The following is an 18,808-nucleotide window of genomic DNA, read 5'->3' as shown; positions in this document are numbered from 1 at the left end:
GCCATCATGATTACCAAAGCCAAGGAAAACATAAAAAAGTCAATCTGCTGAATATGGTGCACATGCTTTTTAATCTAAGCACCTGAGAGGCAGAGGCAGATGGATCTCTGTGAATTCAAGGCCAGCTTGGCCTACATAGTGAGTTCTAAAACAGCCAGGGATACCCTGTCTCCAAGAAACAAAAGAAAAACAATCAATCTAGATAAGCCTACGGAGAGAGCTAATCCCACAAGTTATCCTCTGACCTCGCATATGCCATAGGCATGCAACTATATCTCATGTGTACAATACATAAAAACATTCTTTAAGAAATATTATATCTTATGTGTATGAATGCTGCCTGCATGTGTATGCACATGTACACATGCCCGGTTCCCCCAGAAACCAGAAGGCAACACTGGATTCCCTATAACTGGACTTAATTATGGATGATGAGAACCAAACCTGCATCCTTTTGTAAGACAAGCAAGTGATCTAAATAAACCACTGAGCCATCTCTTTCCAGCCCTTTATTTTATTTTTTAAGATTTTTAGCTTTGTGAGTGCACATGCGTGCATCAGTAAGTATGTGTGTGTATATGTATACATAAATATACAAATATACACATATGTATATGTACGTACACTGTATATACATGTAAATACATGCACACATGCAGGTATACATACATACATACATACCTACCTACCTACCTACATACAAACAAAGATTAGGTGCCTTCAGGAGTCAGAGGAGTGTATCAGATCCCCTGGAGCTGGTGTTACAGAGTAGCAAACTACCTGATGTGGGTGCTGGGAATCAAATTCAGGTTCTCTGCAAGCCATCAAGCCACTCTACAGCCCCAAAACCTATTCTTAAAAAGTTACACTGAAATGTTATATAATTGTACATGCAGAATATACGACTATGAAAAGAAGCACATACAGGAATTGGTGGTCAGATGAAGTCTGTTGTCTAGCCTATTCTCAAGTGTCCTGTGCCAAGGTCCATACTCCAGTTTTGATGACTGTCATTATGTGAGGCATAGTCTGGGAGTATCTAGCTGGGTGATTGATGAGCACAAGAATCTCTTCTACTCTATGAAACTTGTGAACCTATAATTAATGTTAAATGTTTTTAAAACAAAACAATGGCAAAAACAAGCCAATTCTTGGAGATGGCATTATTTAAGTTATACCTTACTTTTGCCCTGGCTAACCACAGCATAAAGAGCTCATTCTATTTTAGATACAAAATGTTACTCACATTCTCAGAGTGCCATATAAGCTTGGGATAAGTACTTTAAACCGAGTAGCCTTCCTCTGGTACCAGGAAAACCTCTGGTACCCTATGCCTCACTTTGAACATTTACATTTACAAATTCAAACTCAACTATGATTTTTAAGCATCCCTGAACCATTTCTTCATCCTGTGAAGAGGGAGAAGGAGGAAGAGGAAAATACCAAGGATCTGGCCTATCAACATGTTACTTTCAAGCCACAGTGGACTTTGTAGAAAAGGATAAGAGAACTTGGTTCCAGTTCTCACAGGGCTGACTTTAATGCACATCAAGTCTAGTGTTTAAAGATGGTTACATTTAATGCAACCTGTCTTTAAATAAAAACTAAATAAAAAAATGATAGGGAGAAAAAGGCTACACCGTCTCTAATAAACAATGTCTCTAATACAGTGCTTACCCTCAGAGTAACATCCAAAGGTAATTCTAAATAAATACTGTTTGCCATACAACTGATATTGAAACATCTAACCTGCCTCCTGAGTGGGGCGATTAACGTCACCACTGCCAGTGCCTAACAAGATATCTAAAAAAAAAAAAAAAAAAGGCCCTTGCGGCCAAGCCAGGGTGGCTTGAGTTTGATCCCTGGAACCCGCTGCCTGGTAGAAGGAGAAAACCAACGTCTGCAGATTGACATCAGGCTTCCACATGACAACCTGAGCTTGGTCCCTGGAACTGACAAGGTAGAGGAGGGAAAGCAACTCTTATATGTTGTCCTTTGGCCTCGATATGAACAGAAAATAAAAAACTATTTTATAAAGATAAATAAAAGCTCCAAACTCTGAAAACAGTACAATGTCCTTTGGGGTGCTGAATGAATAAAACACTGGAAGACCCACGGACACATGAGATAATAGAAGACCATGTTAAACCAAAGCCCCACACAGACAGGGTTCATTTACAGGAAATTCTAGAAAAACAATAGCCTCTGGAAACAAAACAGGCCAGAGGTTGCCAGGGCTTGGGCTAGTAGTAGAGGACTGTCTGCCGAAAAACATTATGGGGAGATAAAACTGGCCTACACCATGACTGCAGCAATACTTACAGACTGCGTACCCTTATTAAAACTCACTAAGTTGCACAATTAAAATTGATGAGTTGTTATTAAATTATATCTCAATAATAATTCTAAACTTCAACGTCTGTCATTCAGTTCTTTCTTCTCTACCTTCCTTCCTTCTCAATCTCTCCCTTTTAACTTTTAACTTTTTGCCAGAGTTGGGGTTAAGAATTATTATCTCTAGCTCACGTCTGTCTCCCATGAACCTCTGCTCACAGATGTAGTCATACCTCCAGCTTCCTTTCCATTCTAACTCCAGGTCTTGAGAGCTGGACATTATTTTTACCTAAACTTATTCAATTCCTTGGCTAACCTCACTTCCCCCAAGTTTACCCTTAGTACATCTGATAAACAGTTCAAACATATCACTTCCTATAATCTCCTGCCTCAGAAATATGCTACTATAAGGAAAATCCAAACAAAGACCTTAATAGTCACAAGTGTGAGGTTTTCTGCATGGTATGTCCAATTGCCTATCCATCTTTCTCTCACAACTTTCTAACCTGAGCTTTTTGGTCCTTTGAAATCCTCATCCTAAGCACATGTGCTCATCCTTATTCGTTCCCTTTTGATGGACTCTTACCCTTCATGCATCTTAACTCTCATGGCTCAGCTGGACTTTAAAGTTTTCTCTAGAATGCTAACTAAGATCACAACTGCAAACAACCACAGTCACTGCTCATCGGATACTTTCAGGGCAGAGGCGCAAGGTACAATTAGATGAGTATAATTTGTCTGGGGAAAACTAGAAACAAAACCACAAATCCACGGTCTGTTGTGATGAGCAAATACAGAACAAATAGCTTTATTGGTAATTAGATGAAGGAACCTGTGTGTCTAGTCAAGGTTACCAGCTTGTTGCCACTAAAAATGACCATTGTTGATTGTTAGTGCTTATGGAGCAGAATAGCAGTACTGTTAAACAGGTATGAATCCTTTTAAGTGTCAACCTTAAATTATCAAAAAGAGCTAACTAAAGCTATTATATTAATATGTAATCTCATAAAAATCCTATCAATAACAGCATCAAAGATATAAATATAAACCATTTAACTATGACATGATCATTCAATGCAAGTAGTCATTAAAAACAAAAGGCTATACATAAGGACTAAGAAAAGCTGTTTATTAAATCTTATTTAAAATTCAGGTTAATCACAGAAAGGACACTATGAGTGTTTATTAGATATCTGAGGGCCAACAATGATGGCACAGAGGTAAAGACACTTGCTGCCCACCCAGACAACAAAGCTTGATTCCCCAAAGACCTATGTAGAGGAGGAGAAAATAGACTCCATGAATTGTCTTTGGATATCCACACATGTAATATGAATGTGGACACCCAAGCAAACATCACATAAAATACTTAAATATATAGTTTTTAAGTTTAAAACAGGTGTTGTAGAGATGGCTCATGCAGTTCAGAGTACTTGTTGCTCTTGCAGAGGACCTGGCGGTTTGAGTCTAGCACCCACAAGGTGGTTTACACCCATCTGTAATTCCAGTCCCAAAGCTGGAACTTGTTGTGCAGCTCAGGCTGTTCTCAAAACGTGCAATCTCCCTATCTCAGCATCCAAGTACTAAGATTACAAGCATGCGCCACCATTTCTGTCTTGGAATAACTCATTCAATAGACACCCAAAAGGAACATATGAGTTGTGAATTTTAAGCATTAAAATTTACCTAAAGGAACTCAAGACAGATTAGCAATGTGCCCTCCCTAGTAGACAAACCTATAATGAATCACTCTTTTTCAGTATCTTTAAAAAAGACTGTGCCCTACGACAGAATCATAATTTATAATTTTCTGAATCTTTTTATACTGTATAATTTACACATTAAGTAGACTTTAAAAGAATCAAAATTTACTTCCATTTTGTTACGTCTCAAATAAAGAACCCTTTTAAAGTCCTTTTTCTAAGTACTCCTTCATGAGTCAGTCATTAGCACTGAGTCATTAGTACTGGCTTAACCTGATAATCAGTATCTCAAGCCAATGTTGAAGGATTGCAGTAGTAAACTGAGAAACAAACAAGCTACTCCTAAGGCAGGACCGCATCACCTCTGTGACAGTCAATGGAGCAAAGCATCAACATTCTCTGATCACATATGGCCAACAGAGCAAGCAGGACACCAACTGATAAGACTCTGGTCTTACAACCAGAAGAAAATATCCTTGTCACAAAGCCTCTCAATTTTTACCCCAGACAGTCCCCTAGAACTATCTTTTTACATCCATGCTGATTTCAACCTTCTAATAAAAAGCCTACAGTTTTAAATCAATGGAAACAGTCGCCAGCACAGAAACATTAATACACACTTTGATAACCACCACTTATGGGTGTAAGATCTTCCACATGTCCTAAAACTGCTGTTTCACAATATGTCTGCAGGTATTAAAGATGTTAAAAATGTATTTAGCTCAGAGGCCATATAATAAAAATGGCTCAACAAAGCAAATGATCAGAATTAAACAAAAAGGTACTGTTGAGCAAGGATTTCTTTTCCCTTTAAGACTACCCAATCCCTTAAAGTTTTTTTTTTTTAAAGATTTATTTATTTATTATATATAAGTACACTGTAGCTGTCTTCAGATACACCAGAAGAGGGCATCAGATCTCTTTACAGATGGTTGTGAGCCACCATGTGGTTGCTGGGAATTGAACTCATGACCTCTGAAAGAGCAGTTGGGTGCTCTTAACCGCTGAGCCTTCTCTCCACCCCTCCCTTAAAGTTTTTAAAGACCATTTATGATGATATCCTGGATTTTCAGGACCCCTAAAAATAACAAAATCTCTGGATGTTCAAATATCCTGTATAAAATATCATAGTGTTTATACATAACTCCCTTGTATCCTGCTGTATATTTTATTTCTAGATATTTGTTAACAGCTAGTGCAATGTTAGATAGTTAGCAACCTGCATTGTTCAGGGAATACTACAAAAAAGTTGCCATGTGTATAATACAGACACACGTCTCTTTCTCTCTCCTTTAGAACACTTCTTATTTCAGTGGGGTGAATCCAAAGAGGTGGAATCCACAACTACGGCGGGCTGTCCCAGGCAACTACTTTATTTTATTTTTGCTTTTAGTTTTGTTGTTTTTCAAGACAGGGTCTCTCTATGTAGTTCTGGAAGTCCTGGAGTTATGTAGACCAGCTTGTACTCACAGAGAGTCACTACATCTAGCCTGGTTGGAGACCACTGTTAGTCTAGAACACTAAATTCACTGGTATTTCTGTTTCATGAGTAGAACTCATTTTGTAGTTTTCTTAACAAGTTTGCCCAAACTCTATCCAAAACTTTAGCAAGCTGAGTCTTAGGAGCCATACCCAATAAAAGGACAAAAACGGAAGAAAACCAGAACCTGGAAGGCTACTCAAATGCTCTAACTTCTCAAAGGAGTTAGAAGCACCAATGAATGATATAATTTTTAAAATGATAACACACTTTATAATATCCACTTCCTAATGCCATATCCAAGGGGACTATTAAAAGTATTTCACAACTAGTTGTTAGGTCACTCAACACAATTTATACAATTACTAAATTATTATTTTTTTCTGGGCATGGTGGCATGCAACTTTAATTCCAGTACTTGAGAGGCAGAAGCAGGTTGGTCTGTGAGTTCTGACCAGCTAAGGCTGCATAATAAGATCCTACTTGGATGGATGGATGGATGGATGGATGGATGGATGGATGGATGGATAGATGGATGATGGATGGAAGGAAGGGAGGGAGGGAGGGAGGGAGGGAAGGAGGGAGGGAGGGAAGAAGGAAGGATAGGCAGATAGAACAGGACAGACACACAAGGAACATTTTTACATGTATTTAGTTATTTTGGGCAAGGGGCATGTGGAAGTTGGAGGACAATTTGCAAAAGTCAGCCTATCATGGATTTTAAAAATTAAGCTCAGGTCCATTGGGCTCAGCAGAAAGTGCCTTTATCTGCTGAGTCATCTTGCCAATCTAACATATTTGTTTTATACTCTATAGCAAAATAAAACTCGGGGCTGGAGAGATGGCTCAGCGGTTAAGAGCGCCCGACTGCTCTTCCAGAGGTCATGAGTTCAATTCCCAGCAACCACATGGTGGCTCACAACCATCTGTAAAGAGATCTGATGCCCTCTTCTGGTGTATCTGAAGACAGCTACAGTGTACTTATATATAATAAATAAATAAATCTTTAAAAAAAAAAAAAAAAAAAAAAAACTCAAGACTTTTTAAAAACACACACACACACACACACACACACACGGGGGGGGGACGACAGACAGACAGACAGACAGACAGACAGACAGACAGACAGACAAAAACCAGAGACACAGTTTCCCTGGTTTGTAGCCCTGACATGGAATTCACCATGCAAATCAAATCTATCTAGCCTAGACAATTTGTTGTGACCCTCCTGCCTCTGTCCTCAGAGAGCTGAGGTTACAGGCATGCTCCACACAATGATTACTTCAACTATTTCATTTATATGGATCCTCAGAATTACTTTTGGATCACCAAATTTATCATTGTTCCCTTAAAAAAGCAAAAGGAAAATATAAAATACTCTGAAGCTACTAGGACTCTGATACATACATTAATACTGGCATTCCAAATCTATAAGGTAGAGGAAGCAGATTTTTTTTATTTTTTTTATTTATTTTTTATTAACTTGAGTGTTTCTTATATACATTTCGAGTGTTATTCCCTTTCCCGGTTTCCGGGCAAACATCCCCCTCCCCCCCTTCTTTATGGGTGTTCCCCTCCCCATCCTCCCCCCTTGCCGCCCTCCCCCCAACAATCTAGTTCACTGGGGGTTCAGTCTTAGCAGGACCAAGGGCTTCCCCTTCCACTGGTGCTCTTACTAGGCTATTCATTGCTACCTATGAGGTCAGAGTCCAGGGTCAGTCCATGTACAGTCTTTAGGTAGTGGCTTAGACCCTGGAAGCTCTGGTTGCTTGGCATTGTTGTTCTTTGGGAAGCAGATATTTTTATAAGTAAGGAGACTTTAAAGCTATAATTCATCAGTGGTAGTAAATGCTTGTCAAGGAGTTGCTCACAATCAAAGTTAACTGAGTCCCATGTGAGGCACTAGGCACTGTGCTGGACACCTTCACAGAGACTACTGAATTTATACCCAGCTCTAGAAATGGAAGTCCCAACACATATGCAGTACCAAACTAAGAGAACAAGTCTAAACCCATTAAAATGCACCCTGTTCCCTGCTCTGACATACACCACTTAGAAACTATCTTAAAACATAGCCAGAACCTGGGGTGTTTAGCCTCAACATCTGAAACCATCATCTTATTCAGGAGATACAGACAGAAAGATCATGACTTTCAGGCTTCCCTTGGCTATAGAGTGAGACTGTCTTAAAACAGCAAGGACAACCAGAAAAGACCTCACTACAAACTGGCATGGGTTTTTGGGTATCTTTTCTTTTAGAGCATCTACCAGTTCATCTGTCTTAGTGAAGAGCCACAGATTATACACCCAGAAGGACTCTTAAAAAAAAGGAATCTCACTTATAGATATGAAAGTTGGGGCTTAAAACAACTTCATCCGGGGTTGGGGATTTGGCTCAGTGGTAGAGCGCTTGCCTAGGAAGCACAAGGCCCTGGGTTCGGTCCCCAGCTCCGAAGAAAGAAAAAAAAAAAAAAAAACAACTTCATCCAAGGGGCACAATTTGTTGGTGGCAAAGAGTAGCCTACAACTTAACTCAAATTCCACTGTATTTTGGTTATTTCTTTCTCATGCAGGAGCCAAAAAAAGTCAATCTAAAGAGTTACACTTTGAGGATAACAGGAATGGCAGGCCAGTGGATACTGATATCCCATTTCTGTAAAGCATTTCTAATGCGCACAGAGGAACCAGAAGTGCAGCCTCATTTCCCAACTCACCAAGAGTAGTTAAAGCATTGAATAAACAAGACATAGGGATAGAGCTTTCTACAGTCAGTTATATAGTTTTAAAATTGGAGGAAAAGTTATATGAGAAATTATATTACACTGTTATATTTTATTAAAATAAGAATTAATATATTGTTGCATGGAATATGGGATATACAAGAATATTTAAGGTGGATATGACATAAAGGAGTTTCCTACTGATTCTGATCTACAGAGCTTAGTAGTACAGTCTAAAGCACTTCTCTTAAAAGGAGGAAGGTGGATAACTGCTATACTAAAAGAACAATGTTCTCCACAACTGTGGGAAGAGGACAGGGTTAGAGCTACACGCAGCAGGATGTATTGTCTATTCTTGACTTTGTGTGACCATGGACCAGGCACTTAGCGCCTCTTTCTCTTCATCTATAAATACAGTGAATCTTTCTTACCTGACAGTTTTTTTATTATACATTGTTAAGCAAACTGTTTAGATTCTAGAAAGACTGACTGCAACGAATGCAGCCTACTAATACAGTCAGGACAAACCTGTAAAACTGTCTGGCAGTCAAAACCATTCATTCAGCTTCAATTTGCGAGATCAAGATAAGTAAGCAGTTGCTATTTATAGGCCCTCCCAACTAACTAGACAAAGAAAACTGGCCAAGAGGGCAAAATGACTGAGGTAAATATTATTGTACTCACGTATTTCATTTCAAACTTCTTAGCCAACATTTCCACTTCTTGTCTCTCCTTATGCTCATCAGTAAATGGATCTTCTGTATGAACAAGTTTCTTCTGATTTAAAGGAAATGGGAAAGAAACACAAGTATTAGTACTTCTTCAACTACACTGCCATGTAATAATCATATATCAACTACAGTTCAATATAACTAAATATACATTTAATAGCACAGCAAGTATTCTCATTATACCCATTGTATTATTTTCCAGACTTGAATATATCTTTATATTTCAATGAATCAATATTCCTAATAGAAACAAATAGGTCAAAAGCATTAAAAGCTATTTTTAACGATAGTACATAGTAGGAAAGTATCAGCAGCTAATAGACGTATATACACTGTACAGTTTTTTGATGGTCAAGAAGTCAACAATCTAAATTGACTCCACTTGCAAAATGATCCCATCCCAAATAAAGCAATCGCTCCTCAAGACTAACATTAGGTAAAAATGAAAACATACATTTTGTTTTGATATTATCCCTAAAAAGGACTGATTCAGCCACTTAATATCCCTAAAAAGCTAATCAATTATAGAATCAGGATTTATAATATGCTTACAAGTTATTACTGAAGTATCTGCAGCTGTCTGGCTTTCTGCTGAGACTAAGAATAATTTCTTTATCATCTGTCTCCTGTCAATAGATATCAATTCAAGGGATACACAAAGCTAAAAAGCGCAATAGCTCACCATGGCTTTCTTCTAACGGTGTAAAACGAAACGTTCTAAAATAGTTTAACACACACACACACACTGAGCAATTCACCATACACTTGCCAAAACAGATAAACTTGTACTCTTTCCTGATTTTACTACTTTTTTTTTAAAGATTTATTTATTTCCATTGCTCTCTTCAGACACACCAGAAGAGGGCATCAGATTCCATTACAGATGGTTGTGAGCCACCATGTGGTTGCTGGGAATTGAACTCAGGACCTCTGCAAGAGCAGTCAGTGCTCTTAACCACTGAGCCATCTCTCCAGCCCCGACTTTATTACTTTTAAAAATTAAAATATTATTGTGCGCTGCTGCACGGTGGGGATGAGTGGGTATGCATGCATGTGGAAGTCAAAGGGTAACCTTATGAGCTTGGTCTTCACTTGTACCTTTCTGTGGATTGTGGGGAGTGAGCTCAGGTTGTTAGTCTTACTAGACATGCGTTTTGGCCAATGTGTTTTATATGCATGTTTTTCAATGTACAAAAAAGCTAAGAGCTACTTTTAAAAAATACCATTTTTATCCAATTAAGAAAAATTTACTTTGAAAAAACTCTAGTTTTGCTGTTTGCCTGTTTTGTTTTTTTTTTGAACACAGGGTCTTTATGTAGTCTTGAACGACCTAACTTACTGAATAGACTGGGATGGCCAACTCAGAGGTCCTTCTAGTTCTCTCTCCCTAATGCTGGAATTAACAGTGTACACAACCACACTCATCTGAAAGTAAGTATTTTAAAGGGTTAACTTTTTCTAACTGATGTAGCAGCTTTAAATAGTTAAAAATGGGGCTGGAGAGATGGCTCAGTGGTTAAGAGCACCCGATTGCTCTCCCAGAGGTCATGAGTTCAATTCCCAGCAACCACATGGTGGCTCACAACCATCTGTAAAGAGATCTGATGCCCTCTTCTGGTGTATCTGAAGACAGCTACAGTGTACTTAGATAGAATAAATAAATAAATCTTTAAATAGTTAAAAATGAAAGTATATTACAACCAGGACAAAGACCTGAATTTGGAACTAAGGCACTTCATCCTAAATATAAAGACTGACACACAAAATCAGCCCAAAACAGGACAGGGAAACATGAACAGGATGAGGGCAAAGGGGTTCATCTTCCCCAGCACATCAGAATAAAGGGAGACTTCTTAAGATTTTAAAGAGTTGATTTTAGAATCAATTTTTAAATGTAATAATAAATATTTAGATTTTCTTATCCTAATGGCATTATGAATGAAAAATATAAAACTCAAAGGGAAACAACCTAGCAACAGAAGACTGGTAAGGAAGGTAAGCATTGAATTGGGAAACGCAGTCATCTAATGGAACTAACTGAAGCAATCATCATGTTTGCTGTTAAAATTGTTCCCTCCCATCACAGTGCAGTCCAAATACTAGGCCCTTATTCGCATAGGGACTTTTATGGGACCCAGAGCCTTTCACCACATGCTAATTAAAACCACTGAGCTTTACCTCCAACCCAGCCTGACTCATTTTTATATATGTAAATATAAACAAAGATTTGTATTTTTTTTAACTAAGAATCACCTTAAAATGTCATTCCAAGTTGTTTTTCAAGACAGGATTTCACTACAGTTTAGGCTAGTCTCAACATTATAATCCTGTCTTAGTATGCTGATACAAAGAGTATCACCATGCCCAACCCGTTCTAAAGTATTTTGTGTACTTAATACAGGCATCAAAATCTATCTCTTGTTTACACATGGTCTAGAAAATTAAAAGACTCACTTCTCCTCTACAGTTAAGAAAAATGTTGGCAATCCCAGCACTTAGGAGGCTGAGGTAAGAAGTCTGACAGAAATGTGAGGCCAACCTGGGCTACACAGTGACACCTCAAATCAACAAACACCCACAAAGAACTACCATTTTCCCCAATAAAAACTCAAGAAGAATCTCCCCCACCCAGGTAAAACAAATTGCAAGTTATCAGCTACCTATGTGTGATATCAATGCAATGATTCTGTTCTTCGACCCTAGTAGCACCTGTAAATCCTTTGCAGGTCTTATCCAACATAAGAAAGGAATACCAGCATTCTGCAATGCTGCAGTCATCACCAGCAGTTTCTCTCACAGGAAACATTTAACTCGTTTTGTTCTCAAATGGGTACTCAGGTTATCTGATTCCTAGGTTTGCTAGGAACTGAACTTTTTTCTTATGTATTTGTCATGTCCATAATTCAGAATGCATTATTGCCAGCAACGGTGAACACATGGATCTCTCAGGGCAGGGACGATTCCAATGTCTCAGGCATTGAAAAAAAATATATATATATATGGTTGAATATATAGTGAACCACAGTTATGGCATAAATACCACAAAGAAAAAACAAATTAAAGGGCTGATCTAACCTGCAAGGTGATCTTGCTTGTTAGAGTTAGCCAAGATCTACTTTTCCTCATAAATATGGACAAATTTCAACTGTGTATGTTAGTTGGGACTGCACACTTCATTTAGCAGGAAAGAAGAAGGATGGTTATTTAAATATACCCCAGTGTAGATGATACTTATAACATACTGTTTTCAATAGCCCACACCTACCAACTTTCAGTTGACAAATCTTATTCACTGACATACACCTATTTAAAAATTGAGATTTGTTTTTCTAATTTGACTTAGCCTACTAAGGTACACTAATTACGGTAACTCAAAATTAAAGTTACTTTGGAAAAATTATAACTCTAAAAATAAATTAGGGGCTGGGGATTTAGCTCTGTGGTAGAGCGCTTACCTAGGAAGCGCAAGGCCCTGGGTTCGGTCCCCAGCTCCGAAAAAAAAAGAACCAAAAAAAAAAATAAAAATAAATTAATCGAAGCCAGTGTTGGTGGTACCGGTCTATAATCCCAGCTACTCAGAAATCTGAAACAAGATCATAAATTCAAGGCCAATATGGGCTACAAAGTAAATTAATGGCCAGCCTCATCAGAATCATCTTGTCTCAAAAACAAAGGATGGGGAGTACTTGGAGTCATGTCAGTAATACATCCCTGGCCTGGCATATTCAAGACCCTTGGCTTAGACTTCCTGGAGGAGGAACTTTTGGGATTACCACTTTGTAGACATCCTCCAGTCGGTCAGTCTTCTAGGATCTTTCTTTATGGAACTGTCACAATTCATTTACAGAAGTGTAATTTATACATTCTTAAATAATAAATATATTAAATGGGACTAATCATAGGAAAATGTGGCAACTTTTCCTACAAAAGTATATCACATTAAAAAACAAATTCTTTTGTGGAATTACAAACAAAAGATAAATGGTTGAATATATAGTGAGAAAATTGAACCAATAAATCCCTAAATTGATATTATCTATGAAGCAAACATAAAAATTAAACCCAACTCATATGTCTCATAGAATATAAAAGTATAGCCATGTACCAAACATTGCTTTAAAGGTCAAGGAAAGATCACATACACAACAGTAAATACCACAGAGCCTATACAGCAGGTTAAATGTAAGTAGGATATATCTAAAAACAGACTAAAACACCTACTCAGGTGTACAGGAAAGTGTACACCTTTGACTCCACTACTCAGGAGGCAGAGGCAGAGGGGTCTGAGTAGGAGACCTGGTCTACAAAGTGAATTCCAGGACACCAAATCCGGTTTCAAAGCAAAACAAAATCTAGGTTATTGTAGGTACTTTCTATTTGCACAACAACAAACCACAAAGTAGCATTATGTAATTTTTTTCTACCAAAAATGGCTTTTGTCTTGCTGTTTTATTATACCTGTGTGTGTGTGTGTGTGTGTGTGTGTGTGTGTGTGTGTACACAACTTGGACAAGATGGCTCTCTCCTTCCCCCATGTGGACGGAACTCAGGTCTCTAGGCTTGGCAGCAAGTGCCTTTATCTGCTGAGCCATTTTGTTGCCCAATTTTTGTTTTTTTGAGGCAGGTTCTCAGTATGTGGTCCTGAACTCTTCATCCTTCCACCCCAGCCTCCAGAGTGCTTAGGTCACAGGCTACCATACACATCTACAAAATGTTTTGCATCTGTAACTTATGCAAATTGTAAAAATTGTACACCTACTTATATTAATGAGTCAAGGATAATTCTTTTGAAAATGCTCCAATTTAATAGACAAAAATTATATTCATATTGCAAAAACAAAAAGAGTTATGGATGAATTGAGTCTACAGGACAAAATATACGTGAAAGTGACTAAAATGGTCTCTACCCCTAACGATTCAATTTCTCTGAAAACATTTAGTAATGATGGCCACACAATACTTGTAACTAGCCATCAAACGATTATCTGGCACAAAATGAACACAGATTAATGGTATTAGTCAATGTGAGACTTTTAACTAAAGAGTCCTTCACTGCAACAACAAAGATAGTTGAAAGGAACTAATGCATTCTGGAGTCCATTAGAAAGCCCAGTCTAATAAAGAGCATGGTCTCTAAACAAGAGGGCAATGCCTCTGTCTGTCTGCCTGCCTGCCTCTATCCGTCTCTCTCTCTCTCCCATCTCCCCCCCCCAAAGATCACCAACCCACAACAATAAAAATTACAGTCACCGACAAACCGCTGTCCTAATCCCCATTGTTCACCGGTTCCCTCAAAAGCATACCGATATATTTTCCTAATTTTTTTAAATTAAGAGCGAATGTTTTTTCCGTCATTCTCCACAAAACCACAACGGACAAACGCTCCCAATTCGAACTAATGAGAGCCACTCAAATAATATGACTGAACAGCCACCGAATAAGACAGGAGACCTTTCCATTCAAAGACAATATGCACAAACTCAACACACACAAAGCTAACAATATTTACCAACACAAGTGCAACCACATTACGAATCCACTTTTTCATTCCTAACGTGGAATCATTAGTTTCTGAAAATGTTTAATTTCTCTTAAATCCCCTTCAATCAAGGAAAATAAACCACCCGGCCACGAGCCCATCTCAGCAGCCCTGGCGCACGATACAGCTGGGTTGAGGAAGGATGAGGATGAGCCGAGAAGGGGTCACACAATCTCTCCGCTTCAGACCGGGGGGCGTGTCCCCCAAGGTTTTTTCGCTTCCCTTCTACCGGAACGACAGATGGAAGTGCCACAAGAAGCTAGCCGCACGGCTCGCAGGGCCTCGGGATTTGGTGTGGGGAACAGAAAGGAAAAGGAGGAAAAAGCTGAGGTTTCGAAAGGTGCACAGGAAAACCGGCTCGGCGCGGTGTGGAGGGGGCAGCCTCGGCCACCCAGGTTGGCCGAGCGGCGCAGCTCCCGCCCCGTCTAGCCGCCCGGCCCCCGCCACCCCACCCCCGGGGCGAGCGAAGTGCAGAGCAGCCCGGGCAGGCGGCGGGTCCGGAGGCGCCCGGGCTGTGGGGCGGCCGGGAGGGAGGGACCCTCTGTACCCGTTGTTCTCCGCACAGCAGCAGCTCCGGGTAGCTGAACTCCACGCAGCTTTCGTCCGTGGGGTCCTTGAGCACCAGCTCCAGGCGAACAGTCTCCTTCGGCGGTCGCGGGGGCGGCTCCGCCCGGGAAGCCGACTCCCGCGGAGGGGGAGTCTGCAGGGGCAGCGGCGGCGGCGGCGGCTCGGGCCGCGGGGGCTCGCGCTGCAGCGCCATGGGCGGCTCGGCGCGGCTGACCTCGCGCTGGGGGAGCGGCTTGTCGCGCGCCGGGGGCTGAGCGTCAGCGCGGGGGGCCGGCTCCGCCCGGGCCGGCTCGCGGTACGGCTGCGGCTCCAGTCGGGGGGGCTCGCGCTCTGCGCCCGCGAAGTCGGCCTCGCGCCGCCTCACCGGTGACAGGCTAATGAACGCGACTCTGCGCGGCTCCGCCATCCCCACTGTTCTGGCCCTCGGCGTTCGCTCGAGCCGGCTCTCGTCTCGACGCCGCACGGCGTGCCTGCCCGCCTTTCCTTCTGCTCTCCGTCACTTTTCTTCCCTCCAGCACCCTCAGCTGTCCCCGCGGACGCCACCGTGAGTGCGGACCAGGTCCCTGTCCCCGCTACTACGTTCTGATGGGCTCCACCACCATCGCCAGGGTCGCCGCAGCCGCCATGTTGGATCCCCCACATAAATAGAAGCAGGCCGCTGAGCGGGCGCATGCGCACACTAGAGACGCTCGCGTCCACAGTCGTGGCTGTTGCTCAGTTTTCCTCTTTTCCTCTCAACAGTCTGGAGGCCAGACAGCTCGGCGGAAATGACGTCACAAATAGGCCTGTCTCCGTGGCAACGGGGACGCTATGTATGCTTTGGTTTCAAAGGAGGGGTTTGGGGTTCCCGGAGTGATTTCCTCCTCTCGCCCGGAAACCGAGGCACGCTCGCGGATCCCTTAGGGTGAGCGTCGCGATGTGCCTGGGACCGACCCAGTCATGGCGCCGGGTCCCGCCCGACGTTGGCCTCTGGCTCTCGGCGTCGGGGAACAGGGTCGTCAACTGAGGATTCCTAGCGGACCCAGGAAAGGGGTGAGGGACTGGCGGCCCGTCTTCCCGGCCTGCCGGTCCGTTGCCCAGTCACCTGAGGTGTCCAGGGTAGAAAGGCGAAGACTAGACTCGCCCCAGACCCCTCCCGAAAGCGCCACGCTGCCTCCCACACTTCTCCGTAGTCGCTTTGCACATGGCGGTGAGACGCTTAGTGACGCGCCTCAGTTGAGAAATTGAACTGGCAAATGAACAGTTCTTGAAGACTCGAACGTCTTGGCAGCGTTTGGTGTTATTTTAGGGGACATGCTCTTGGGGGAAAATAAAATCATGGCTCATATTCTAAAAAGGAAAGAGCGTTGTTTTAAGCTTCGCTGGAGCACCCGTGGGAAACGAACTGGAATTCAGATTTTAAAGGACTAGAGCTATTGGCCCTTTAAATCTATTCAATAGAAAGTGAATTTGAGGGCTCCCTTTCCACATCCTCAAGGAAACTCACGCTTGTTAATTGCATTAACTAAATTAGATGTTGAAGAGCTGAGTCAAAGAGACGTCACAGACATTTTTAGTATTTGCTCTTCTATTCCTTACTAAAGGTGTATGCCAAGTGGTGAGGGAATGTTCATCCCAAAAGGTCCTGCTAGCTCTAAGCCAGGTGTGGAGATGTACGCCTTTAGCCTCATTTAGCCTCAGGAAGATACAGGCTGTTACATTTCAACACTGTCAACATTTAAAAAAAAAAAAAAAAAAAAAAAAAAAAAAAAAGCAGGTCAGCTAGCACTTCTTAATGAAAGTGGTGGCACTCTGGAGCCAGGCAGATTTCTTTGAGTTCAAGGCCAGCCTGTTCTACTTGGTGACTTCTAAGCCAGCCAGAGCTACATAGTGAGACCCTGTCTGAAAAAAACAAACTGGCAACAAGGGAAAAAAAATGATGAGGGGCTGGGGATTTAGCTCAGTGGTAGAGCGCTTACCTAGGAAGCGCAAGGCCCTGGGTTCGGTCCCCAGCTCCGAAAAAAAAGAACCAAAAAAAAAAAAAAAAATGAATTTCTTCTTTAAAACGCTGCAATATTTCCTTGACATATTTTATGTTTAACATTCCTTCCACTACTACTGATTTTGATTGGGGTCTCCTATTTTGGACTGAAGTGACCTTTCTGCTCACAGACTTGTTTCTGCGGTCTTCTAATGGGTCAATGTTTCTGAAACACTGGTTGTTATATCGCCCTCTATCCCATCTCCAATTGACTGAGCACTATACCTGTGTTCAGTTTCTGCAATTTATCACAGAAATTGCAGTCTGTCCTCACGCCAAGCTCTTCTATAGGTAACCTGTCACACAACATTATCTTCTGCTGGGTGCTTTCCAAATACTAAACATCAATCGACAGTGAGCAATAGATTCTAATTGGCAGTGTAACTACTCAGAATAGCACTTGAGAGGCAGAGGCAGAGGCAGGTGGATCTCTATGAAATTGAGTCCACCCTGGTCTACAGAGTAAGTTCCAGGATGGCCAGAACTCTGTAGTGAGTGAGACACTGTCTCCAAGAAACAAAACAAGAAAAAAGTAGTTTCTACCCTGTAACCCAGTGTACACACACACACACACACACACATCATGAAATTTAATCTACCTTACTAATATAATGTAGCATAGAGTAAAAACAATGATGGAGGTCAAAGGACAACTTTGTAGAATCTGTTCTCTCCTTCCAGGTGACCAAGCTTACACAGCAGTGCCTGTACTAATGAGTGATCTTGTTAGCCTAGAATTGTTTAAATGCTAATTTCTAGTCTTGAGTGTATTTTCCTACACAGACAGTAATAATTATATGACTGGTTCGCTACATTTATCTAGCGTAAAGTGGTGTACTTTTTCATTCTAAATGCTCTGTAGCAACAGTTTAGATTGTGACATTACCACACATTTGTGTTAGCTTGTCTACCATATTTACTGTATCCACCAGTGCTGAATAAAGTTTTTATTTCATTTTGCTTTGCTTTTTAAGACAGGCTCTTACTATGTAGCCTTGGATGACATAGAACTAGCTCTGTAGACCAGGTTGGCCTCAAAAGCAGAGATCTGCTTGCCTATGCCTCCCCCCGCCCAGTGCTCCCCAGTGCTGTGATAAAAGGCATATACCACTAGGTATAATGGCACACACCTTTGATCCTAGAGCTCAGGAGGCAAAGGCAGGCAGATCTCTGTGAGTTGAAGGCCAACTTGGTCTACAATGTCAGGACAGCCAAGGGTAGGAAGAAAAATCTTGTGTCAAGGCATGGGGCTTCTATTCTTTTGTCTAATAAAAAAAATCCTCGGAGTTGGGGATTTGGCTCAGTGGTAGAGTGCTTGCCTAGCAAGCGCAAGGCCCTGGGTTCGGTCCCCAGCTCCGAAAAAAAAGAAAAGAAAAAAAAAACCAAAAAAAAAAAAAAATCCTCTTTGAGCACAATTTATAGTATCTTGAATGATATCTCTAACATACACATATGATGTTGATGACATCTTTTTATGAAAAAAATATAGGGTTTCCCCTACCCTGAAACTCAATAGGAAATTCTAGTTTTCTGTCAGCAAACAACATTCTCATGTGCTTACTTGCATATATCTCGGGGTGTTGTGATCATGTAAATTGGTCTTAAAAGTTATGCTTTAAGTTCTAAAGGAGGGTGTGTCAAGTGTTGATTTTTTTTAAAAAATCTATTATAATTTGCTTTGTTGTTGTTGTTTTGTGGAGTTGGGAGGAGGGGG

General features: G+C 41.1%; 1 protein-coding gene across 8 annotated transcripts in view; it reads right to left on the bottom strand.

The window, feature by feature from the left end:
• Ubn2 (ubinuclein 2) overlaps window positions 1–18,488 on the bottom strand; it is an 87,975-nt gene extending 69,487 nt beyond the window's left edge. For 5 of the 8 annotated variants that reach the window (XM_006236311.5, XM_063285997.1, XM_006236306.5 and 2 more), the window contains exons 1-2: window positions 15,055–18,488; window positions 8,922–9,014 (exon numbers count right to left, since the gene is read on the bottom strand). In XM_006236311.5, coding sequence (XP_006236373.1) covers window positions 8,922–9,014; window positions 15,055–15,480 — 519 coding nt within the window. In that variant the 5' untranslated portion in view covers window positions 15,481–18,488. Of the gene's footprint in view, window positions 1–8,921; window positions 9,015–14,477; window positions 15,033–15,054 lie in introns of those variants that run through there. The other 3 variants (XM_063285998.1, XM_063285999.1, NM_001134553.1) reach the window with 2 other exon arrangements.
• Window positions 18,489–18,808: the final 320 nt, after the last annotated feature.

This window comes from Rattus norvegicus, chromosome 4, assembly GCF_036323735.1.
Source record: "Rattus norvegicus strain BN/NHsdMcwi chromosome 4, GRCr8, whole genome shotgun sequence".
In the NCBI taxonomy this organism is placed as follows: Eukaryota; Metazoa; Chordata; class Mammalia; order Rodentia; family Muridae; genus Rattus; species Rattus norvegicus.
Note: the sequence above shows the minus strand (reverse complement) of the source record. Positions and strands in the feature narration are given on the sequence as shown.